This window comes from Zootoca vivipara, chromosome 10 (genome assembly GCF_963506605.1).
Source record: "Zootoca vivipara chromosome 10, rZooViv1.1, whole genome shotgun sequence".
Taxonomy (NCBI): domain Eukaryota; kingdom Metazoa; phylum Chordata; class Lepidosauria; order Squamata; family Lacertidae; genus Zootoca; species Zootoca vivipara.
The window spans coordinates 71,193,497-71,217,613 of NC_083285.1; the positions used below are offsets into that span (position 1 = coordinate 71,193,497).

Genomic DNA, 24,117 nt, shown 5'->3' on the forward strand with positions numbered 1-24,117 from the left:
GGGACTACAACTCCCATCATCCCTAGCTAACAGGACCAGTGGTCAGGGATGATGGGAATTGTAGTCCCAAAACATCTGGAGGGCCGAGTTTGGGGGTGCCTGGGCTTGATGATCCTCAGAGTCCCTTCCAGCTCCACCATTCTATGATTCCAGAAATAGGTCTTCTCTTGAGTAAAACTGGGTGGAATTCCTCCCTGTGAGATTAGAAAGCGGCGAGAAGCGTTGTCTCCTCTCCTCACCCTCCTCCATGCCCTGGTACCCGCAGGCAGTCCTCTTTGCAGCCCCCAAACTGGGTCTCTGCTCCTGGTCTGTAGCTGAGATAGGCTTGCTTGGAGGTGCCCCCACCCCCAGGGCGGCTGGCCCCCCTCCCAGGGCAGGCAGGTTGCCCCGCCCCTGGGAATTTGACACGGGAGGCTCCTCTGCCTCCCTGGCGCTTGTGCCCGGCTGGCCTTGGCGCAGGCGCAGAGCCCCTGGTTGCCCCCCTGGCTGGCATGGCTCCCGTGGAGAGATGGCTCCCGTGGCTGCCTGCCAGGGATGTGCCTGGCTGCTTCCGGGCGCTGCCCGCGGGGCTCAGATGCTGAATGGGGATACCTTGCCAGCATGCGCTGCCTCTCTCTCTCCCCCCCCCCCGGCCACGGTTGCCCTTCTCCCCCCTCTTCCCCTCCAGCTCTGAGCGTCGGCACAAACACCAACCGACAACCTCGCCTGGCGAATGCGAGAGGTGCCAAACTTCAGTGGGCGGCACCCGAACTGCCTGCACAGAGCAGAGACTCAGCGCTCCTCGCTGGCAGCTTCCTTTTTCCCCCCTGGGGAGAAGCCCTGTGCCCCTCTGGCCTCCTTCCAGCTCCCCACAAGTTTTGGGTGGGGCGGCAAGAGGCGAGGAGAGAGGGGGACGCAGCTGCCCACAGAGGAGCAGCCTTGGGGGCGCTTCCTTTCCTCTCTGGGGGGCTGCTGCTTGCAGCTGCCTTGTGGGGGGGGGCACCCTGTTTACGTCCTTGGAGCCGCTCGTGATTCTTCCGCACCGGGTGGGAGGCAGCTGCCTGGGAAGGTGGGCTCCTCGTGCCGCGGGTGCCCGGCAACTGCCTGCCTGAAATAGGAGGTGTGGCAGCGGCGGCTTATTCCTGGATGCCTGGCATTTCGCGCGGTGACTCTGCAGCTGCCGCTTCTCTTGGCAGCCGCTTCCTCCTTTGCAGATCTTCTCCCCCATCTCTGCCCGGCCTATTTCTGGCTCTTCTCTTGCCCGCCCACCCCCTTTGAGGCGGCTGCGGCAGCTCCAGGCCAGCCATGAGGGCCTTCGTGCAGCGCTGGGATGTGGCGGGCGCTGGACTCGTGCCAATCACAGGGGAGGCAGAGAGGCTCCCGGCAGAGGAGCAGGAGGGTTGAGGCCCTTGCCAGGGCTGTGGGAGTTTGGCAGCTCAGCCCACAGTGCCAAGCCCTGCCTGCGCCTTCAAGGAGGGGCGCCCACATCTCTGGGAGCCCCCAAAGCCTGATGCTTGGCCGCTGGCTTCAAACACACATCAATACAGTGTGTATCTGAAGAAGTGTGCATGCACACGAAAGCGCATATCAAAATAAAATCTTAGTTGGTCTTTAAGGTGCTACTGAAGGAATTTTTCTATTTTGCATCAATACAGTGGTACCTCGCTAGACGAATGCCCTACTAGACGAATTTTTCGCTAGACGAATGGGTTTTGCGATCGGAGGTTGACTCGCAAGACGAATTCGTTTTGTGAAAAATTCGTCTAGCGAATTGCGGTTTCCCATAGGAATGCATTGAAATTCAATCAATGCGTTCCTATGGGCAAAAATAAATCAATCAATGCATTCCTATGGGATTCGTAAGACGAATTTTTTGCAAAACGAATTGACTCACAGAACAAATTTAAAAAATTCCTTCAGTAGCACCTTAAAGACTAACTAAGTTTTTATTTGAAGTGTGCATGCACATGAAAGCTCATACCAAAATAAAAACTTAGTTGGTCTTTAAGGTGCTACTGAATGAATTTTTTTTAAATTAAATTCGTCTTGCGAGGCACCACTGTAGTTTGCATTCTTTGCTTTGAAGCCATCCCCACGTGGAAGGAAATAAATTGCCTTGCTCCATGTGTGCCCATTTGACCGCTGCGCTTGATGGGACTGGCGCTGCCAGCAAATCCCTCTTCAGTGTAGGAAATCTATTTTTCAGCCCGGCAAGTGCCTGCGCTCTGGAACTCCCTGCCTCTTGACGTGAAGCAAACGCCTTTCCTGTCCCCTGGAAAGCATTCCTCACCCAGATGCATGGAAAGTTGATGGGAGTTTTAACCTGCTTCAGTCTTGTGACTTTCCCCGTGCTCAGTTGTTATTTTTTTTCCCTTAGTAATTTTATTGCTTTATCGTTTTGTAAACTTCTTTGAGTTTGTTTGTTTTAAAAATAATAATCACAAAGTGTATAAATTTTAGGGGGGGGGACACATAAATTAAAATGAGCAGGTGGGGCTTTTTCTGCGCCCCACCTTCCGGGGGGAAACAGGGGCAAAAAGAGAGGGAAGCCACAGGACACTCCGCTTTCCCCTCCCTGACCTGCGTGCAGGGGATGTTGAGAGTGGGGGGCTCTGCAGAGTGAAAATAAATCCTGGGCTCTTTCAGCCACAGGGCTCCTCCCCCCCCTTGGGGTCACCCTGCTTCTAGGATAACGGTGGCATGGATGAAAGGAAGTCCTTCATGCAGCTCATAGTTAAACTACGGAACTCCCTCCCCCAGGAGGCAGGGATGGGCAACAGGCTGGATGGCTCTGAAAGAGGATTGGACTAATTCAGGGAGGAGGAGAAGCCTATTATTGATGTCTAAAAGCCACAGGGTGCTGGACTAGAAACGCCATGGGCCTTATCCAGGAGGCTCGTCTTTGTCAGGAGTATGGGCAGGAGTCAGGCTCTGGGGCCTGTAGTGCTTTGCAGGACTGGGGCATGCCTCAACTTGTGCTGGAGAAGCAAGGCGTGGCCACACAGGTGAAGTCCTCAGCTTGTGCTGGAGAGGCAAGGAGTAATCACCCAGGTGAGGCCACTTGAGATCTCACTGCACCTGGTGGCAGGAGCTGGGAGGGATAAAAGCCCAGCATTTCCCTTCAGCTCTTTGCCACAGCAACACTATCCCTGCCTGGTTGCATCTGGCCTCCTGTTCCTTGGACCCTTGCCTTGTTGCTGCCGTGCTTCTTGGACCCCTGCCTCGCCTTCGCCTTGCTCCTGCCCCGTGGACCTTCGCCTTGCTCCTGCCCCGTGGACCTTCGCCTTGCTTCTTGTTCCTGGATCCTTCACCTTGCTTCTTGTTCCTGGACCCTCGCTTTGCCTTCGCCTTGCTTCGTGCCCCGTGGACCTTCGCCTCTGCCTTCGACCCTGCTTCTTCACCACCATCTTGCCTCTGGTCCTGACGCCCGCCGACCGGACCGTGACAGTCTTACACTCTTCCACTTCTTGATTTTGAGCCGTGCAGGTCCTGGGCGCAAAGGCAGGCAGGGAAGCATTTTAATCCTAATCTTTAAACTACAACTAATCCAGAATGCGGCAGCTAGACTGGTGACTGGGAGTGGCCGCCCGGACGACATAACACCGGTCTTGAAAGATCTACATTGGCTCCCAGTTCGTTTCCAAGCACAATTCAAAGTGTTGGTGCTGACCTTTAAAGCCCTAAATGGCCTCGGTCCTATATACCTGAAGGAGCGTCTCCACCCCCATCGTTCTGCCCAGACACGGAAGTCCAGCTCCTAGGGCCTTCTGGTGGTTCCCTCACTGCAAGAAGTGAGCTTACAGGGAACCAGGGAGAGTGCCTTCTTGGTAGTGGCACCCACCCTGTGGAATGCCCTCCCATCAGATGTTGAGGAAATAAATAACTATCTGACTTTTAGAAGACATCTGAAGGCAGCCCTGTTTAGGGAAGTTTTTAATGTTTGATGTTTTATTCTGTTTTTAATCTTTTGTTGGAAGCTGCCCAGAGTGGCTGGGAAAACCCAGCCAGATGGGTGGGGTATAAATAAATAAATAAATAAATAATAATTTAATAACTTTGTTTGGCTCACGAAACCATTGCAAAGTTTAGGAAGGGAGGTGTTGTTTCAAGGAAAAGGGTATCGAAAGGAAAATTCCCGCATGCCAAGATCCAGGTCTGGGGTAAGTACTCTCTGGTGAGAGAACCCCAGCAGAGATTTAAAATAGCAAAATATGCAGCATAGTAAACCTGGAAATAGAGGCTGTTAGACCTTTAAAATACATCATTTGAGTTCCTTTGAAAGTTCCCCTCTTCCCTTGGAGAGAAAAAGATTGCACATTTGGCAAATTTAAAAAAAAAAGGTTTACTTACAAATTTACCAAAGGTCAGATTCATGTGTTATTCCATTCAGCATTGAGAAAGAAAATGCAGAGGCAGTAAGACTTGACTTAGTTTGATCCTGGCTTGTTTTTAGGAGGTAATTTAATTATTGTTTGATTTTATACCAAGGTTATATATTTGATGTTAGCCGCCCTGAGCCCAATCTCGGTTGGAGAGGGCGGGATGCAAATAAAAGTTTCTTCTTCTTCTTCTTCTTCTTCTTCTTCTTCTTCTTCTTCTTCTTCTTCTTCTTCTTCTTCTTCTTCTTCTTCTTCTTCTTCTATTTCAACGTGGTGAAAGTTCCTAAATCGTTGGTGTAGGAACTCAAGAATTGCTGCAGAGCCCCTCCATAAGCTCAGCACCCCAAGGCCCACCTCGCAGGCAGGCAGGGAGGGAGGGAGGGAGGGGTGGCAAGGCCTGGTCTCTGCAGGGTCAGGGGGTGGAGGCTGTGGGCCTCACCCTTCTCCGGCTGAATCAGCTGCCATGTTAGAGATTGGGTTTGGGTCAAGGGGACATCCTGCCTGCCTCAAGCAAGCTTGTTTTCTACCGCTCCAGAGTGGAGATCCTGTGCCAGTGGATCCAGATTGTAAGGACTAAATATTAGGAAGAACAGTGAAATGGCTGCCCTTCAAAGAAGGTGGACTCTGTTCTGTTGGAGGTTTTTAATCGGAGGTGGGGTGGCCCTCTGTCATGGATTCTTGATGTACAGGTGGAACTCGGAAAATTAGAATACCGTCGAAAAGTGCATTTATTTCAGTAATGCAACATATTTTTTTCTTTTTCTTTTAATTATTACAAATGCTTTCTTTTGGGAATTCCACTGTAATAACAAATAGTTACAATAATACAAAAATAAACATCGCTATTACATTTCATTAATTACATTCCATTTATAATTGACCTGCCTAATGACAAATAATTACAATTACAACAAATAAAGGCTTGACTTTATTTGTCCTCCTCAGCCTGGAGAGTAGTGACTAATGGGGTGCCACAGGGTTCTGTCTTGGGCCCAGTCTTATTCAACATCTTTATCAATGACTTGGATGATGGGCTTGAGGGCATCCTGAGCAAGTTTGCAGATGACACCAAATTGGGAGGGGTGGCTAATACCCCAGAGGACAGGATCACACTTCAGAATGACCTGAACAGATTAGACAACTGGGCCAAAGCAAACAAGATGAATTTTAACAAGGAGAAATGTAAAGTACTACACTTGGGCAAAAAAAAGGAAAGGCACAAATACAGGATGGGAGACACCTGGCTTGAGAGCAGTACATGTGAAAAGGATCTAGGAGTCTTGGTAGACCACAAACTTGACATGAGTCAGCAGTGTGATGCAGCAGCTCAAAAAGCCAATGCAATTCTGGGCTGCATCAATAGGAGTATAGCATCTAGATCAAGGGAAGTAATAGTACCACTGTATTCTGCTCTGGTCAGACCTCACCTGGAGTACTGTGTCCAGTTCTGGGCACCACAGTTCAAGAAGGATACTGACAAGCTGGAATGTGTCCAGAAGAGGGCAACCAAAATGGTCAAAGGCCTGGAAACGATGCCTTATGAGGAACGGCTTAGGGAGCTGGGTATGTTTAGCCTGGAGAAGAGCAGGTTAAGGGGTGATATGATAGCCGTGTTCAAATATATCAAAGGATGTCATATAGAGGAGGGAGAAAGGTTGTTTTCTGCTGCTCTAGAGAAGCGGACACGGAGCAATGGATTCAAACTTCAAGAAAGAAGATTCCACCTCAACATTAGGAAGAACTTCCTGACAGTAAGAGCTGTTTGGCAGTGGAATTTGCTGCCAAGGAGTGTGGTGGAGTCTCCTTCTTTGGAGGTCTTTAAGCAGAGGCTTGACAGGCATATGTCAAGAATGCTTTGATGGTGTTTCCTGCTTGGCAGGGGGTTGGACTGGATGGCCCTTGTGGTCTCTTCCAACTCTATGATTCTATGACAGGAGAGGAGCAAGAGGAAGGCACGGGCATCAAATAGCAGCCAGCTAGGGGGGCCCTTTCTCCTCCACGGTTTGGAGGAGCACCTGGCCAGGGTCCTTTTTCCAGGCCCAGCCGATGCTGCTGAGAGCTTTGCATGTCATGCATCTATCTCATATATTGGCTTCACCTTTTAAATTGCATTACTGAAATAAATGCACTTTTTGATGATATTCTAATTTTCTGAGTTCACCTGTATCATTCCTGCGTTGCAACGGGTTGGGCTAGATGGCTCCTGGGTGTCCCTTCCAACCCTACAATTCTGTGATTCAAGCTCACGCCCTCTCCTCCTCTTCCTGTCTTGCAGCAACATCGCCGAAGCCTTGGTCAGCAAGGGCCTGGCCTCTGTCATCCGCTACCGACAGGACGATGACCAGCGGTCCTCGCACTACGACGAGCTGCTGGCGGCTGAGGCTCGGTGAGTTGGGGGGGGAAGCGCAGGAGAGAAGGGGGCCAAGGAGCGATGGGGGGGGGGAGCAGCAGCAAGGCAGTGCCTGGAAAGGGCTGGGTGGGGCGAGAGAGAGGGAGAGAGAGCGAACCCCTTTTGGGGCCTTTTCAGGACTGCTGGGCAATGGGGCTATGCTCACTGGACCTCACCCGTGGCGGGCACAGCTCCTTCACGAAGGGGGGTGGGGACAGGGAATGGGTAGGAAGGGGCAGCCCCACCTGGCCCGGGAGTCAGGGGGTCTTCCATCCGCTTCCCAGGGTGGCAGCGGAGGTGGCAGGGAGCCTCTTTGGGCTCTGATCCATGCCCAGGCGGCTGCCAGCTGCTGGCAAGGGGCCACACCTCCCTCCCTGGTGCCGAGGGACAGGCTGTTCCATGGCTCCGGCCACCAGCTGTGTCGCAGGTCCCTGGGAGGGCCGAGGGTGAATTCTGCCGCTCTTGGGAGGCAGAGGAGCAGAGGTCACCTTTGCGGAGGCCGGCTGCAACGGAGGCTTGTTCCTTGGGGCAGGCCAGCTGGGGAGGGTGGCGGCTGTGTCAGAGGAGGCCCTGAGCCGTGGGGCTAGCTTGGTTGGGATGTGGGCGTGTGATGCAGCCCAGCGTCAGGAAATCTGTTATGTTGCAGGATCCTTTATTTTTATGCCGCCTGCTGGCCACTCAATCTCTTCTTTGCCTGGAGAAGAGGAATCATAGAATCATAGAATCATAGAGTTGGAAGAGACCAGAAGGGCCATCCAGTCCAACCCCCTGCCAAGCAGGAAACACCATCAAAGCATTCTTGACATATGCCTGTCAAGCCTCTGCTTAAAGACCTCCAAAGAAGGAGACTCCACTACACTCCTTGGTAGCAAATTCCACTGCCGAACAGCTCTTACTGTCAGGAAGTTCTTCCTAATGTTCAGGTGGAATCTTCTTTCTTGAAGATTCCACCTGAACATTAGGAAGAACTTCCTGACAGTAAGAGCTGTTCGGCAGTGGAATTTGCTACCAAGGAGTGTGGTGGAGTGTGGAGACTGAGAGGAGATAGGATAGCCACCTTCCAATATCTCAAGGGCTGCCCCCATGGAAGAGGGAACAAGCTTGTTCCCGTGGCTTCAGGTTACAAGAAAGGAGATTCCGACTAAAGAACTTTCTGAGGGTGAGATCCACCCAGCAGTCTCCCTCGGAAGGTGGTCGACTGCCCTTCCTTGGAGGTTTTTCAGCGGAGCTTGGATGGCCGCCTGTCACGGATGCTTCAGCTGAGATTCCTGCATTGCAGGGGGTTGGACTAGATGGCCCTCAGGGCCCCTTCCAGCTCTACAATCCTCGGGTTCTATGATTCTCTAATACAAGGCAATGAAAATCCTCTGCCAGTCCTGAGCACCCCTCTGCCTGCCGGCTCCTGGGAGCTGTCCGTCAAGAATGGCGGGTGTTCATAGAGGGGGCCTCTTTTTACTAAGTGCTCCTTGCTGGCCGCTCTTGGCACACGGCCACAGAAGCGTAAGAAGAGAGGCTGCAGGATCAGGCCAGCGGCTCGTTATGGAAGAAACCCACAATCAGGACTTGAACTCGGGATCCCTCTTCTCTCCCGTGGGGCAGAAGGATCAACTGCCTCCAACTGTGGAGGGCAGAGCAGAGCCCTCTCCTGTGGGGCAGCTTTGCTGCAGGAGAAGGACCCCTTGGCTTTTCCTGGGAGAGGGCTGGGGTGGGTGAGTGGCATCACAGGCTGGACTAGGGGTGAGTGGGGTGGGCGTCAGGGTTCTCTGGGGGCCCCTCAGACCAGCCTGGCAAGGTCTCTCGGTTGTAGCTGCTCTGCCTTGTCTTTTGCTCTTTTGGGGCGGGGGGCGAGGAGAGATCGGACCCTCCGTAGCCCCTTGCCCGCCTCTGCCGGAGAGCCCGTTCTTGCAGCCAGCAGTGTGGCAAGTCCTTGTCAAGTGACATGCAGGGGGCCGTGAATCTCCCCCTACCCCTTATTAAGAGTCTGTCGGCTACCAATTAGCCGAGCCTTTTCGGTGACAGCTGGGCTGCAAACTTGCATAGCTGCAGCAGAGAAGCGGGCGCCTCAGCCGATCGCGGAAAAGAGCAAAGGCGGCAAAGCGGCACGGCTGGCGCTGGGGAGCGGGTGGGCCCGCGAAGCCAATTACCAGGCCGGCCCTACCGCACAGCGGGGGCTCCAGCCCTAATGGATGTTCCTCCGGCAGGAGAGTGCAGAGCCACCGTGCCCGCCAAGGAAGCAGCCATGAGGGGTGGGAGGTTTTGCAGAAAGGGAGGAGGAGCCCAGCTGCTGAGCAGCCAGGGCGGGGCCAGGCGAGGGGCAGGATGTGGCCCCCTTGGCTCCTCCTGTGGGCCAGGCTGCCAGCCTGATGCAGGAAGGCGAAAGCACTTGCTCAGCGTTTGGGAGCGTGGCCTTCCCGTGGCCAGAGTGCCAACACGATGCCCGTCTAGTCCAGCATCCTGTTTTCCCAGTGGGCAACCGCCTTCCCATTATGGGAAACCTGCAAGCAGGATTTGAGCGCAAGAGCAGCTCTCCCCTCCTGCCGTTTTCAGAGAGCCTCGCCTTGCGCCTGAGCATAGGGGATGAGCAAGTTTGTGGACCTCAGTCAGAGCGTGCGAAGAGTGCCGGGGTCTCGGGTAAGAGAGCTGGTCCCTCAGCCGCCTGCTCTCTGCGCCTCACCCCAGGGCTCTATCCTGCTGCCTCCACAGACCTTGTGCGCCTTCTCTTCCTCTTGGGCACGTCTCTGGCAGAGGAAGACGACCACAGTGCAAAGCAGCCCAGGATGCGAGCGATGCTGTTGGCATGGAAGCTGCCCAAATGAGCTCAGCGTTGGCTGTAGCCGGCCTCTGCTGGGCTTCCGGGCTCAGGAGAGAGGGGGCTGCTCCTGTGCTTGGATCCTGCATGCAGGCTTCTTCCCATCGGGGCTCCTGGTTGGCCACTGCGAGAAGAGGGCCCCTCGGGCCTCATCCTGCTGCTGCTGCAGGGCTCACTGAGTGCCCTTGACTGTCACCTTGCCTCTCTCCCCCTTCCTTCTTCTGCTGAGATGACGTCCTCTGTTGTCCCTTCTTAAGTGCATTTTCTTGTCCAGTATTCCAAAAGACGGGAAGGCCGGCCGGCTTGAATGCCCCCCCCCCCTGAACCCAGCATTGTGCCGGCTGGCTTCCTGCAAGCACCCGGCTGCCGGTGCCCCATTTAACCGCGGCCGGATTCAGCAGGCCGGCCGGCCAGCCCTTTGGAGCAGAGCAAACCTGCTCAATGACTTCTCCACAAAGGCCCGGCGGGATCCCTGGCTCTCCCTCCGGATTGTATTGTCTGCCTCGGCTCGGCTGAACAAACGGCAGGCCCCGGCACGGGAGCAGCCATTGAGCAGGCCCAGCGGGAGCCGAGGGAGAGCCGGGCTCGGAGAATTGCAGAGCTGGAAGGGGCCACGGGGGTCATCTAGTCCAACCCCCTGCGATGCAGGAATCAGAGCAGAAGAATCCCTTGACAGAGGGCCACTTGACCTTTGCTGAAGAACAGCCAGGGAAGGCCATAGAATCATAGAACTGTAGGCTTCAAAGGGACCTTTCCCCGGTCAAAACAGCTCTTCCCATCGTAACGCTCTTCCTTTGGGAGGATCCCAAGGTGCAGCAGAGAGCAAGCAGGATGGAGGGGATAGGGTGTGTGTCTGTTTCTAGGGGCGTGGGGGGAGGGCAGGAGTGGGGGGCTGCTTGTCTCGGAGCCTGATGGCGCCTTTCAGATTGCAAGCAGGCAGGCGGTGGCATCTCCTCGGCTTCAGGGAGGTTTGATAGGAAGAGGGAAATGCAATTAAAAGGAAAAGGTTAGCAGCTGGCCGTGATTGTGAAGAAGCTGTAGGAGGAACAGCCTGCCTGCAAATTGGAAATCCCTCTGCTCTCTCCCCCCCCCCCAAAGATTCCTGAGATGGTGCTCCTGCAAGAGAGGGCGAGAGAGGGGAGAGCTTTTGGGGAGCCTCTCTTAGGAGAAGGGGGGGTCCCTGTGGGGCAGGAGAGCTGCAGGAGGAAGGTGCAGGAAGACGGGGAGGGGGGGGCAGAAGCTTCTCTCCCTGCCTCATCACACCAGGACTCGTGGACATCCGAGGAAACCGATCATGGGACCGTTTGGGACAGATCAAAGGAGGCGCAGAGTTAAACCGCAGAGGCAGGGGTGGCCACCAACTTGGGTGGCTTTAAAAGAGGAGGGGGCAAATTCCCAGATGAGGAGGGGGCTCCCAGTGGCCACTAGTCAGGATTGCTGTGCTCTTCCCTCCCCAGTCAGTTGCTGGAAACCACCAGAGGGGAGAGGAGAGAGGGCTGCTCTTGTGGTTGGATCCTGCTTGCTGGTCTCGCAGAGGCAATGGTTGAGAACAGGATGCTGGACTAGCTGGGCCTCTGAATGCAGGAATTGCGGCCAAAGCCTCCCTGACAGGTGGCCATCTGACCGCTGCTTAAAAACCTCCAAGGAAGGTTTTTCAAAACCCAGAGTTGGGGAGCGTTTTGGAGAGGGGGGTGACCCTTTTGCCTGGGGCCAGAGAGGTTGCAGGAGACGACACTTCATTTGAGAGAGAGACCCGGTTTCCCTGAGAATCGAACTGCTCATTGCATGTTTTGCATTTCAATCTTTTGTGCCATTATGGCCAGGAAGAATTTCTGGCTACTTCTGAGTCTCCCTGCTCCAGGTATGGAGGGAAAAGCCCTTTGAGTGAGATCCAGGGTTGCTTCTCGGGGTCAACAAGCCCCCCCCCCCCCCAAGCGGAAGGGGATTCCTCCTGGCCTTGGCCTGCCCCTCTGGCTCCTTTGATCATCTGAATGCTTCCCCTCCCAACAGGGCGATAAAGAATGGGAAAGGACTGCACAGCAAGAAGGAGGTCCCGATCCACCGGGTGGCCGACATCTCTGGGGTAAGGAAAGCAGAGTCGCCCTGCAGAGGAGCAGAGCCCACCAGTGTCATTGCGTGCTTGTTTTTTGTTTTTAAAAAGAAGGGCAATGTGTAAAATCACAGAATTGCAGAGTTGGAAGGGACCCCCGAGGGTCTTCTAGTCCAACCCCCTGCAGTGCAGGAATATTTTGCCCAACGTGGGGCTCGAACCCAGAACCCTGAGATCTCCTGCTCTACTGAGTCTCCCAGAACCCAGAGTCTCCTGCTCTACTGACTGAGGTCTCCCTTAGAAACTCTGCCTAAGTGGTGCAGATCAGCTCCTGCACTGTGTGTGTGTGTGTGTGTGTGTGTGTAGAGAGCACACACCGGGGGCCGGTCCACTGTCTCTCAGACCTTGTGGGGGGCCGGACTATATTTTGGGGGAAAAATGAATGAATTCCTACGCCCCACAAATAACCCAGAGATGCATTTTAAATAAAAGGACACATTCTACTCATGCAAAAACACGCTGATTCCCGGACCGTCCGCAGGCCAGATTTAGAAGGCGATTGGGCCAGATCCGGCCCCCGGGCCTTAGGGTGCCTACCCATGGTGGAAAGAGAGAGAGAGAGAGATTGAGAGAGAGAGATGCATGCTGGGAAAGCGATAGGCTTTTCATTGGCCATTGACCTGACACTGCTCGGAGGGAAGACTCCTTAGCAGCCGTTGTCCCCCTGACTGAGAGGACAGGAAAAGTTCTCCACACAGCTGCAAACTCAGGCCCTCAGGAGCAAAACTGCCCTTCCGGATCCAGCCAGGGCCCCATGGGGACATTTGCGCTGCTTCTGGACTTGGGCTGCCGAGATTGGCATCCTTGGGGGGGAGCTGGACGCCCTGGCGATAGGGGCGACCTGGTTGCCACAGCGGACTTGGAAGTTTTGCAGAGCTCTCTGCAAGCAGCCTTGCGACAGGCTCCCGAGAAAGTCAAGGGAAGAGAGGAAGAGAGCCTCTTGCGGGTCAGGAATGGGCAACGCTTCTTTTCATGTATGTGGCAACGGCCGCACAGATGAAGGAGGAGACAGCCCCGGCCAGAGAAGAATGGCAAAGCAAGCGGGTGGACTGTGCCAAAATGGCAAAGTCAACTGGGAAGCTCAGGGACCAAGAAGACAAGAACATTAAAAAGAGAATGGGGGAAAATTATAATTTATTTAGGAGACCATTGTAAGCAGATGGAAACGTTGGCAGGATTCTAATCACACTTGTAAAGTGACAAAAGCTATGTGCATAAAGGTTTGATATGCAGTTGTAATTCTTGACATGAGGACCCATGGACGGGAGGGGGAAGTCTTGCGATTCAGAGCAGTCTCTTCCTATGGATTTTTAATTGACTTTCTTGTAAGTTTATATTTTCTAAAACCAAATAAAAATCATTTTACAAAAGGAGAGGGCAAAGCTTCCGGGAGCAAAGAGCAGGAGTAGTAACTGGGCGGTTCTCCAAAGGGAGAGAAGTAGGAAGTGGGGTCCCCCCAGGACCGCCGTTGGGCCCTGCGCTTCTTTGCTTGTTGCTACAGGATCTAGAATGAGGAGCAGGGAGGTGACAGCGGATCATTCCAGGTTGCTGGAACAAAAAGAGATTGCCAAGAGCTTCCAAACAAAGTGGATGGGCAGTAAATCCTTGTGAAGTGATGGTGTTGGAGCAAAAAAAAAAATTAAAATCTTAATTTCACATATACGCTTGGTGGCACCGACAGACCAGGGAGACGACACCTTGCGATTGCAGGAGATAGCTCCACGAAGGCGATGCAGCTGGGAAAAGCCCAATTCCATGCTGGGGAGCATCAGGAAGAGAATTGACAATAAAACCGTCAATCTCATGGTGCCGTTAGAAAAGGCTCTGGAATCCCATGGCCCTTTCCGGTTGACTCGCCTCGAAAGGAATATTGCTGAGTTGGAAAAGATTCAGGAAAGGACACCCAAATTGATCGGGGGTGGGGTGTGTGTGTGTGTGTGGGGGGAAAACCTGCCCGGTGAAGAAAGGTCCCAGGGTTTGGGACTTCACAGTTTAGAGAAGAGGCGAGGAAGAGGCAACGTGATAGAAACCTATAAAATGATGCCTGGCCTGGAGAAAGTGGAGAGGGAAAAGGGTTTCCTTCCTCTCTCATAACCCTGGAACTCCTGGACGCCCAATGAAGCTGGATTCAAGACAGAAAAGAAAGAACTTCTTTGTGCAGTTACCCTGTGGAACTCCTTGCCACAAGAGGTGGTGACGGCAGCCAGCTTGGATGGCTCTAAAAGAGAATTAGACAATTTCATGGAGAAGGAGAGGGTTCTCGATGGCTGCCAGCCAGGGTGGCCGGAGAGATTATGCCTCTGAATCCCAGCGGCTGAGAATCACAGGTGGGCAGAATGGGCACTTGGTTGGTGACTCTGTGAGAACAGGATTCTGGACGAGGCAGACCCTGGGCCTGATCTAGCAGGCCTGCCTTATCTCCTTGTCACCGACATGTGGAGCTGGATTCGTTTGGCCTTTCGCTTACTGTGCCAGGCATGTCCCCGCTTGCAGCCGCAGATGGGCCAAGATGCTCCTGTCTCTGCCCCCGCTTCCCTCAGCGGCTCTGAGCCTTTGCCAGCCGGATTCCTGGCAGCCCTGCCGGTGCCTGGCTCAGCCCTGGCATCCCCACCTCCTCCGAGGCCCTTGGGGAAGGTGGCCAGCGGGCAGGTGACTGGCGCAACGTCCCTGAAAGAGAGGCCTCCTCTCTGGGCCCAGTGCCCTCCGCAGAAAGGATTCTCCGAGCAGAGCCTGCCAGGCCGCAGAGCTGGCGACGGAGCTGCGGAAGTCGACTCTGCCCCCCCCGCCCCCCTCCTGGTCTCCTGCGCCTCCTCATTAAGGCACCTTGATTGCATTTGAGCAGCTTGGCTGTGCAGATGAGGCGGCTGCGGCTAAGCGGTTCGAAACCTGCGCGGCGGGCAAGTGATCTAATTCCGACTGGTGCCTGGAGGCACCTGATTAAATGTGCCGCGTTGTCACCTGACGCCGTCTTGCAGCTGAGCACGTTTGCGCAGCCTGCCAAGAACAGAGAAAGAGGGGGGGGGGGCTTCTGAGCCCTATCAATGCCGCTGCCCCCCCCCCCAAATCACAGGTCGAGCCCCTGAGGCTTGCAAGAGAGACCCTAGACTGCTATCCCTCCCCTTCGCCTTCTCCTTCCGCTGCCTGTCTTGGCTGATCCCTCTCCCCTCCAAGGCATGTAATCCTGCTCGGGAGTAATTTACTAAATAATTTAAGTCATGTAAGACAAATCTGCGTCCGCTTCCCTCCCCGCTTCCAACGCTGCGTCCCATTATGGGGCTTGCGAGAGCCACAATCGCAGAGTGACGGGTTGGGGGGGGGGAGAGCTCGTTCGCCGCACCCGCCTGCCTGTCCTTCCACAAAGTCCTTGCATAATTTTGCATAATTGGCAACGCTTCACATAAAAGTAGAGTTATGATTCTATTTTTCTCCATTCTATTTATGCATAATTTCCTTTCCATTCAGAGATAATTAACGCTGGGGAGGTTTTTAAAATAATAGCAGCCGTCCCTGGCTTTTCTCCGCCTTGCTCTCTCTTTCTTGGCCGGGAATCTGAATCTTGGAATCATAGGGCTAGTACCCCAGAGGTCATCTAGTCCAACCCCCTGCAATGCAGGAAACTCGCCTAAAGCATCCATGACGGACGGCCACCCAACCTCTGCTTGAAAACCTCCAAGGAAGGAGAGTCTACCAGCTCTGTTCTACTGTCAAACAGATATTAACCGCCTGATGTTTAGTCTGAATCTCCTTTCTTGTCATTTGAACCCACAAGTTCAGGCTCTGCCCTCCAGAGCAGGAAAACATAGAATCATAGAATCATAGAGTTGGAAGAGACCACAAGGGCCATCCAGTCCAACCCCCTGCCGAGCAGGAAACACCATCAAAGCATTCTTGACATATGCCTGTCAAGCCTCTGCTTAAAGACCTGCAGAGAAGGAGACTCCACCACACTCCTTGGCAGCAAATTCCACTGCCGAACAGCTCTTACTGTCAGGAAGTTCTTCCTAATGTTTAGGTGGAATCTTCTTTCTTGTAGCTTGAATCCGTTGCTCCGTGTCCGCTTCTCTGGAGCAGCAGAAAACAACCTTTCTCCCTCCTCTATATGACATCCTTTCATATATTTGAACATGGCTATCATATCACCCCTTAACCTTCTCTTCTCCAGGCTAAACATACCCAGCTCCCTAAGCATAAATGTGCTCCATTTCCCATGTGGCAGCCCTTAAGCTATCTGATGATGGCCCCAGCGCTCTTTTTAGCCTCTCCTTATCCAGACTAAACAAGCCCAGCTCCTTCGACCGTTCCTCATCAGGCTTGGTTTCCAGACCCTGCAGCCTCTGGTTTGTCCTGCTCTGCCCACCTCCCAGCTTGTCCATATAGCCCAGTATGCTCAAGCACAGCTTCAGGCTGGGCACCGCTGTGGCTGCTGGGAGGGAGCCCTTCCCCTCTGAAGGAGCCCCTGCCTGGCCCTCCGGCCTCCTCCACCGAGCAGCACTCTGATGGGAGCAGCTAGGGACAGGCTCTTGTGCTTTGGCCTCCATCCCTGTACCCAGAGATTCAGGGCATCCCAGGCCAAGGTGGATTAGCGCCGGCCAGTTCAGTCAGAGTAACTTGGGATTCATCTTCAGGCCATGCAGCTACTGTTGGAGTCGCCTCTCCAGGACTTCAAGTGGGCAGTGGAGATGCCTGGGTGCTGCAGAAGCTCTGCCAAGCTGGGCCCAGCTGGCAAGGGGCAAGGACTGAGAAAAGAAAGCCGCCCTTCAGGCAGCGTGTTGTTAAGCTGCGGAACTCCCTCCCACAGGAGGCAGGGGTGGATTGAGAGGAGGACCGGAGAAACTCATGGAGGAGGGGAGGGCTGTCGAGGGCTGCCAGCCAGGGTGGCTCCGCTCTGCCCTTCCCGACTGGAGGTGCCGCTGTTTGGAACGGCACTTGCTGGAAGCAAAGGGCTCTTGCGCCCAGATCCTGCCTTGTGAGGAGGCTGGACCGGTTGGGTCACGGGCCTGATCCAGGAGGCTCTTCTCACCTCCTTGCAGAGCTGTGTAGCAGCAAAGCACAGCGCTGGTGCCTTTTGCTTCCTGCCAAGTCCTGCCATCCGCTGTTTCGGGAAGAGGTGGGACAGCCACAAGCTTCCTGGGCAGAGGAGCCGCCTTGGGGGCTGGAGACCCTGTCTGGGGCGAGGAGGGGGGGAGGCTGTGCCAAAGCGATATGAAGGCGTGCTGCTGCCGGCAGCCTTGTGAGGGGCGCACCTTTTGGTCCGCCTCTGCTTGCTGGGGTGGGGGTCCTTCTTTGTCTCCTGCGCTGCTTATTTGTTTGATGTTTTGTAGCGCTTTGATATTCTGTGGGAAGCCACCCAGAGTGGCTGGGGAGGCCTGGCCAGATGGGCGGGGTATAAGTAATAAATTACTATATTATTATTATTATTATTATTATTATTATTATTATTACTTATGGAGTTGCCTTGGAAAAGTCCCGTCCCCCAGGCCCATTCCTCAATCTTCCATGTCCAGGCATTGGACAGGGTGTGGGTGGCGTCCTTGAGTCTTCCCCATGGGGATGCCAAAGGTGGGGGTGGTCCTTCTGCAAACAAAGGGGGGGGTCGTTCTGCACAAGCCAGCAGGCGAAATAGACACCTGCCTTTCACTTGGTTCTCAAATGCAGCAAGGGCGATGGTTTGCCTGCCCCCCTGCCATTCCCTTTCCCTGGATCTCAAGAAATGCCCCCATAAGAAAGGTCGGCCCACCCTCCAGGCTTGCCTTCCTCCTCCTCCTCCTCGATGACTCCTTGCCAGGGTGACCCCCCAGTTGGAAGCGCCAATTCCTTTGAATGCAGGAGGGGACGGTTGCTCTCGCACTCAGATCCTGCTTGGCGGTTTCCCTTGGGGGCACCTGCTTGGCTGCTGTGAGAATGCTGGACTAGATGGGCCATGGGCCTGATCCTGCAGGCTCCCCTTACATTCTTTGGTTCCTGTTCCTCCTCCCTCCCTCCCCATTGAATCATGGCCTCCCTACCGGCCAGCCCAGCCCGACCTCTGCTCTCCTCCCGAGGCAGCTGCCTTCTCCTCCTCCTCCTCCTCCTCCTCCTCCTCCTCCTCCTCCTCCTCCTCAGTGCCAGGCCTCAGCTGCTGGAGAGATGCGGGCAATCGATGGCTTTGCTAGTCTAGTCAGGCAGCTCCAGGGTGAGCGGGAGGCAGGCGCTCGGCAAAGTTTCCTTGGCTGCAGCAAGTTTCTCCTCCTTGGCTGCCCCTTTTGCAGTTCATTTTTCTAAATTAAGGCGAGAGCAAAATAAAAGGCCACCTGGCTGGCTGTGGAGCCGAGGCGCTCTGGCCGGGCCCCCCCTCCCCAGCACATCATCCATCTCTCTCTCTCTCTCTCTCTCTCTCTCTCTCTCTCTCTCTCTCTCACACACACACACACACACACACTCTTGGGGGGAATAAATCAGCCTCTGGTGACTCTCCATCTTTGTGGGGAAACATTCCAGGCTGCAGAGTTTGAGCTGCAGTTTATCATTAAGTCCCCCAGCCAGCCAGTGTGCAGAGCCAGGCTGGATGAGGCCTTTCCAAGTCCCAGCCTGGACCCAGACGCAGTGGCCCCCAATTTTGGGGTGCTCTCGTTTTCCTACTCATATTGAAATACTGCCCCTAAATGAGGCCAAGCTTAGATTCACAAAAAGTTTAGGGTGTGTGTGTGTGTGTGTGTGTGTGTGTGTGTGTGTGTGTGTATTATTGAATTTTCTGTTTTACAATTTTAAATACGTACTCATTTAAACATCCTTAAAATATCAATGACTTCCCTTCTTCTCTTTCCATGGCTCATTTTACATATCATCAATCCTTGCGTATTTCACAAAACCTATACAATGCACTATTCCATTATTATATACCGTATATCAAAACTTACTTGCACTGTTGAATTTATCTTAATGCTGCCAACGTTTTCAGGTGTACACAATTATTTCCCATATATTTCAATAAAAGTTTTCCGATCTTCGTTAAATGTATCTTCTTCTTTTTCTCTTATTCTGCGAGCTGTGCAGATTCCATCGGTTTCAGTTGCCATTCTTCTTCCATTTGGGGGCTAACAAAACACGGGCCGCAGTAGTGGCATACCTAAAGAGCCTTTTCTGACACCTGGGAATTTCTGCCTGAATTATCCCTAATGAAAAGGACTCTTGTTTTTAGTTTTTTAGTTTTTTTAAAGTACCGGTACTTAAACATTTTTTTCATTTCATTATGGATTTTTTCCCAGTACTCTTTTACCCTTTTACAAGTCCGCCACCTAGGATAGAAGGTTCCCTCCACCTCTTTGCATCTTTCGTCCTGCTAGGGCGTCTGGGTGGGACTGGCAGAAGCAGCTCCCCTCCCTGCCCTGGCAGATGAGGCCGCGCCAGCCCTGGAACGGGGGGGCTGAGGCGCTGTGATTTGGCTGTGCTTCCTGCCTTGAACTTCCTGACAGTAAGAGCTGTTTGGCAGTGGAATTTGCTGCCAAGGAGTGTGTTGGAGTCTCCTTCTTTGGAGGTCTTTAAGCAGAGGCTTGACAGGCATATGTCAAGAATGCTTTGATGGTGTTTCCTGCTTGGCAGGGGGTTGGACTCGATGACCCTTGTGGTCTCTTCCAACTCTATGATTCTATGAAGGGTTGGACTAGCGGACCCCCCTGGTCCCCCTAGCTCTACAATTCTATGCTTCTATGTTCCTTCGTTGAACTCTCTGTCCCCTCCCTTGAGGGCAGCTCCTTACAGCCTTAGGAACTTGCTTCTAGGAGCTGCAGCAGCAGTTAGAACTTCTGAGCTTCCGGGCAGCAGGGGCGCAGCTGCTTGGCATGCAGAAGAGGGTCCCTGGCAATGCCTCCCGGATGAGCTGGGAGTGACCCCCCCCCACTGAAAGCCCTGGACAGCAACCGGCGCAGGCCAAGCTTGTTGTGACGTGGGGTTTGTGATTTCAGCTCTCTTGACATAACATGCTGGAGACAGTTCTCTAGTAACAGCTCTTTATTAAAGTGAACAAGACTGAAGACTGAGGAGAGGAAAGCTACATTTATAGGGACAGGGGACTAGCTAGGAAGGGATACATTTTGGAGGGAACAATATCAAGCAATCACAGTGCTGCCTTTTGGAGGAAACCAATAAGACAGAGGATCCAAATACAGCAGCTTAAATGAACCAATAGTAGCTGTACCCTCTGGAACCAAAAGGCAGTTACTTTATCCTAATGCAAATACAGACAATAATAATACAGATATAAAATCCTTTGACTCAATACACAACACCCCTCCCCCCCTAGTGAGCACAGCAGACGTAATCCCTCAGGTACTGTGGGGTCCTACAACTTCTACCTGATCTCCTGACAACAGGTGTTGCAGGTTCTGGATTGGGTGTTACCTGTGGTGGAGGGGCTGCTATAGGGGTTTCATCAGGAACAGATGGAGTCCCAGACATCTCAGGGTCCCCGACCTGTACCTCGTCATCCTGAGGACTAGCAGACCCTGGTTCATTTGCTGAAGCCCCTGGTGACTGCACCTCTGGACCATTTTCACTCTGGTCTCGCAGCTGTGCGTCATTAGCCAGGGATGAATTATCTGACTCCTCCCTGCTGAGCGCCCGGCGCCTCAGCTGATCTATATGTCTCTTCCAAACTTGCCCATTTTCCAAGGTCACATAATAGGACACAGGTCCACTAGCCCGGGTGATCACACCGGCCACCCACCGCAGACCTCGTGAATAGTTCCTCACCCAGACCAGATCTTCAGGGGCGAGATACCTTGTTGTGTCAGTCTCAGCCTGGGGGGTTGCTCTTGAATTACGGTTTGGCATTTTATCTGGGTGGACATAATCCAGCACCGTTACCAGTCTTCTACCTAAGAGCAGCTCGGCTGGCGACTTGCCCGTCGCAGTACACGGCGTCGCATGCTGCAAAAATAACATTCGCGCAATGCGAGCCGACCAGTTACCCTCCATTAAGCGCGCAATGGATTCTTTGGCTGTTCTTACCATGCGCTCAGCCTGCCCATTGGAGGATGGGTGAAAGGGCGCGGATGTGACCCCTCTTATAAAGTTATCAGCCAAGAATGCCCTGAATTCTTGGGATACAAAAGCTGCCCCATTATCTGATACAATGGTCTCAGGTAACCCGTGGGTAGCAAACAGCTGCCTCAACACCTTGATTACGGCAGCTGATGCCATGCTAGGGACCATCGCCACTTCTAACCATTTGGAATATGCATCAACGATAACCAAAAAGACCTTCCCTTGGAATGGCCCAGCAAAATCTATGTGCAGCCGGCTCCAGGGAGTCCTGGACTGCTCCCACCAGTGGACTGGTGCTCTGGCCACTTCTGGCCGCACCTCTTGGCATGCCTTGCATGTTCGTACCCATTGTTCTATGTTCTGGTCCATTCCAGGCCACCACACATAACATCGGGCTAGCGACTTCATCCTGACCATTCCCGGGTGTCCCATGTGAAGCGTCTCAAGAACCCTGTTTCTCAGTGGTGCTGGGATGATCACCCTATCTCCCCATAGGAGACAACCCTTATGCATGGACAATTCGTGCTGCCTTGTCGCATAAGGCCTGAATTTTTCTTCATGCGGACCACCTGGCCACCCCCTCCCCACCCAAGTGAGCACACGGGAGAGAACAGCATCTTTCCTAGTTTTCTCAGCTATATCCGTAGCTGTTACAGGAGCCCCCGGAAGTGTTTCTAGCATCATAATGTGCTCCGCCGGAGCAGGATCCTCATTGCTCCCGCCAGGAAGGGGCAATCGACTCAGCGCATCAGCATGGCACAACTGTTTCCCCGGCACATGGGTCAAGGTGTACTGGAACCCATTCAGGAATATTGACCAACGCAACATTCTGGGGGAGAGAATTTGTGGCGTTTGTTTGTTTGGGTTGAACAACCCTAACAGTGGTTTGTGGTCCGTTTCAATGGAGAAATGGCGACCGTACAAATAATCATAGAACCTTTTGATTCCGGACACAATAGCCAGTGCCTCTTTATCAATTTGAGCATAGTTGCACTCTGTGGGCGACAACGTACGGGAATAGAAAGAGATGGGCTTTTCCGACCCATCCGGTTCCCTATGACTCAGCACAGCCCCCAGACCGTATTGAGAGGCATCACATGCCAGGACCAGCGGCTTTGACTCATCATAATGAGCAAGGACGCTCCTGCTACTCAGCATTCCTCGCAAGGAGTCAAAAGCCTTCTGCTGCTCCCGCCCCCATCGCCACACATTCTTTTTCTGCAATAGTCTATGTAATGGTTCAGCTACCGAAGCTTTCTGGGGTAAGAACGAATGATAAAAGTTAATAAGTCCCAGGAATGACTGCAACTCCGTCTTGTTCTGTGGTCGTGGTGCCTCGATGATGGCCTTAATCTTAGCATCTGTGGGGTGGATGCCTGATGCATCAATTTTAAACCCCAAGAAATCCACAGTTGGCACCCCAAAACTGCATTTTTCTTTTTTCAGTTGCAACCCCACCTCCTTGAACTTGAGCAACACTGCACGGACACGCGCAACCAGTTCCTGTGGGTCTTTTCCAGCAATCAAAACGTCATCAAAAAATGGCAAGACCCCCGGCAGACCTCTTAACAGGCGTTCCATGAGCCCTTGAAAAATCCCTGGGGCCACACAAACTCCGAACTGTAATCTGTTAACTCTGAACGCCCCTTTATGTGTGACAATAGTCTGTGCTTCCGCTGATTGTGGGGTTACTGGCAGCTGTTGGTAAGCTTGTGCCAGGTCAATTTTGGCGAACACCTTGCCCCCAGCCAGTTTAGCCAACAGATGTGATACGACTGGAATGGGGTATGAGTTTCCCCTGAGTGCCTTATTGATAGTACATTTGTAATCTGCACATATCCTGACTTCCCCATTTGCTTTAAGGGGCGTGACGATTGGAGTCTCCCACTTAGCAGAGTCCACGGGTGAGAGAACTCCCTGCTTGACCAATTTATCCAGCTCTGCCTCGATCTTGGGTTGCAGTGCAAATGGCACTCGCCTTGGTTTGAGTCGGATTGGGGCCACACCGGGGTCCAACTCGAAGTCAACTGGGGGCCCTTTATAACAACCCAGTTTTCCATTAAAGAGACCAGCAAATTCCTTGCATAATGCCTCGCTCATCTCAGGGCAGGTTTGGATTGAATTAAGCCCTGAGATACTCAGTCCCAGGGCGGGGAACCAGTCAGTGCCCAGGAGACTGGGGCGACTGCCCTTCGCAATCACCAGTTTGAGTACAGCCTGTTTGTCCCGGAACTGTACTCTCACGGCACACATTCCCATAACATGGATGCGGCCTGCTGAGTACGACTGCAAGGTTGCCGGGAAGGGCTCCAGAGGGGGCAACTTACCCCTGGGGAAGAATGTCTTCGCGGTCTGGTCCGACACGATGGTGAATGCAGATCCGGAGTCCACCTCCATGTCGCACTGCTGACCCTCAATCTTCACCTTGACGTGTGCCTTGCCTTGCGCTGGAAACTGCACGGCCCTCCCGTTGATCTCCGTTACGTAGTGGCAGTCCTTTAGAAAACGAGTTGCTGTGGGCGGTCTGCGATGCTCCAGTCTAGGTGCTCCTGTTGCTCCCGACGCCGCCGATCTACAGACCCTGGCGATGTGACCTGTCTTTCCGCACGTCCGGCACATAGCATCCCTGAAACGACAACTCTTCCGCTCATGGTTTCCGCCACAACCTGGGCAACTGCCTCGGCGATCTTTGTGCACTGTGCAGGCCTGACGCACCAACTCGACCCCACGGACTGGGCTCTGGCTCGGAGTAGCCTCTAGCTCGTCCATGGCATGCGCAACTTCTATCTGTGGCTTAGTGGCCTTGCGACTGGCATCAAGCTCCTCTCTTTCATAATTCTCCGTGGCGGTGGCCTCTTTCAAGGCTGAAGCAAGGGTAACCTCTTCTTTAGCCACGATGCGTCTTCTGGCTTTCTTGCTGCTCAGACCACCAATAAACCGATCCAGGAGAGTCTCTTCCAGATTTTGGAAGCCGCAGTGCTGAGCGAGCTTCCGGAGTTCAGCCAGAAATGTGGATACAGACTCCCCAGCATGCTGCTGCCTCTTATGGAACTCCATCCGCCGGGCCATCTTGGTCTCAGTAGGCGCCAAGTGGCTTGTTAGGCAGGCAAGAATATCTTTGAGAGATGTCTCACTCAGCTTTGCTGGAGCAAGTAATGCCTTGGCCAGCTTGAAGGTCTCGGGCCCACAGTAGCTCAGGAATGTGGCCCTTCTTTTGCTGGCATCGGTGATCCCTTGAGCCACTGCAAAGAACTCGAAGCGTTCGACGTAGTCTTCCCAGGTGTGGGGCTCTGATGGCTGGAAGGGCTCCAATACCCTTGGACTCTCCATTGTCCTAGCGGGCAGGGTCGTCTTCTCAGCTGGCCAGTGAGTCTTGTTCTCAGCTGCAATCCGGACTCTGAGGCAGGGCTGTGTTTAACCGCTCCTCAGC

The 24,117-nt window shown here is 53.5% G+C and overlaps 1 protein-coding gene across 1 annotated transcript in view; it reads left to right on the forward strand.

Annotated features, from left to right (window-relative positions):
* The window catches only part of SND1 (staphylococcal nuclease and tudor domain containing 1), a 241,695-nt gene that overhangs the window by 120,031 nt on the left and 97,547 nt on the right, over positions 1-24,117 (forward strand). The window contains exons 13-14 of the mRNA XM_060279344.1: positions 6,634-6,744; positions 11,567-11,639. Coding sequence (XP_060135327.1) covers positions 6,634-6,744; positions 11,567-11,639 — 184 coding nt within the window. The remainder of the gene's footprint in view (positions 1-6,633; positions 6,745-11,566; positions 11,640-24,117) is intronic.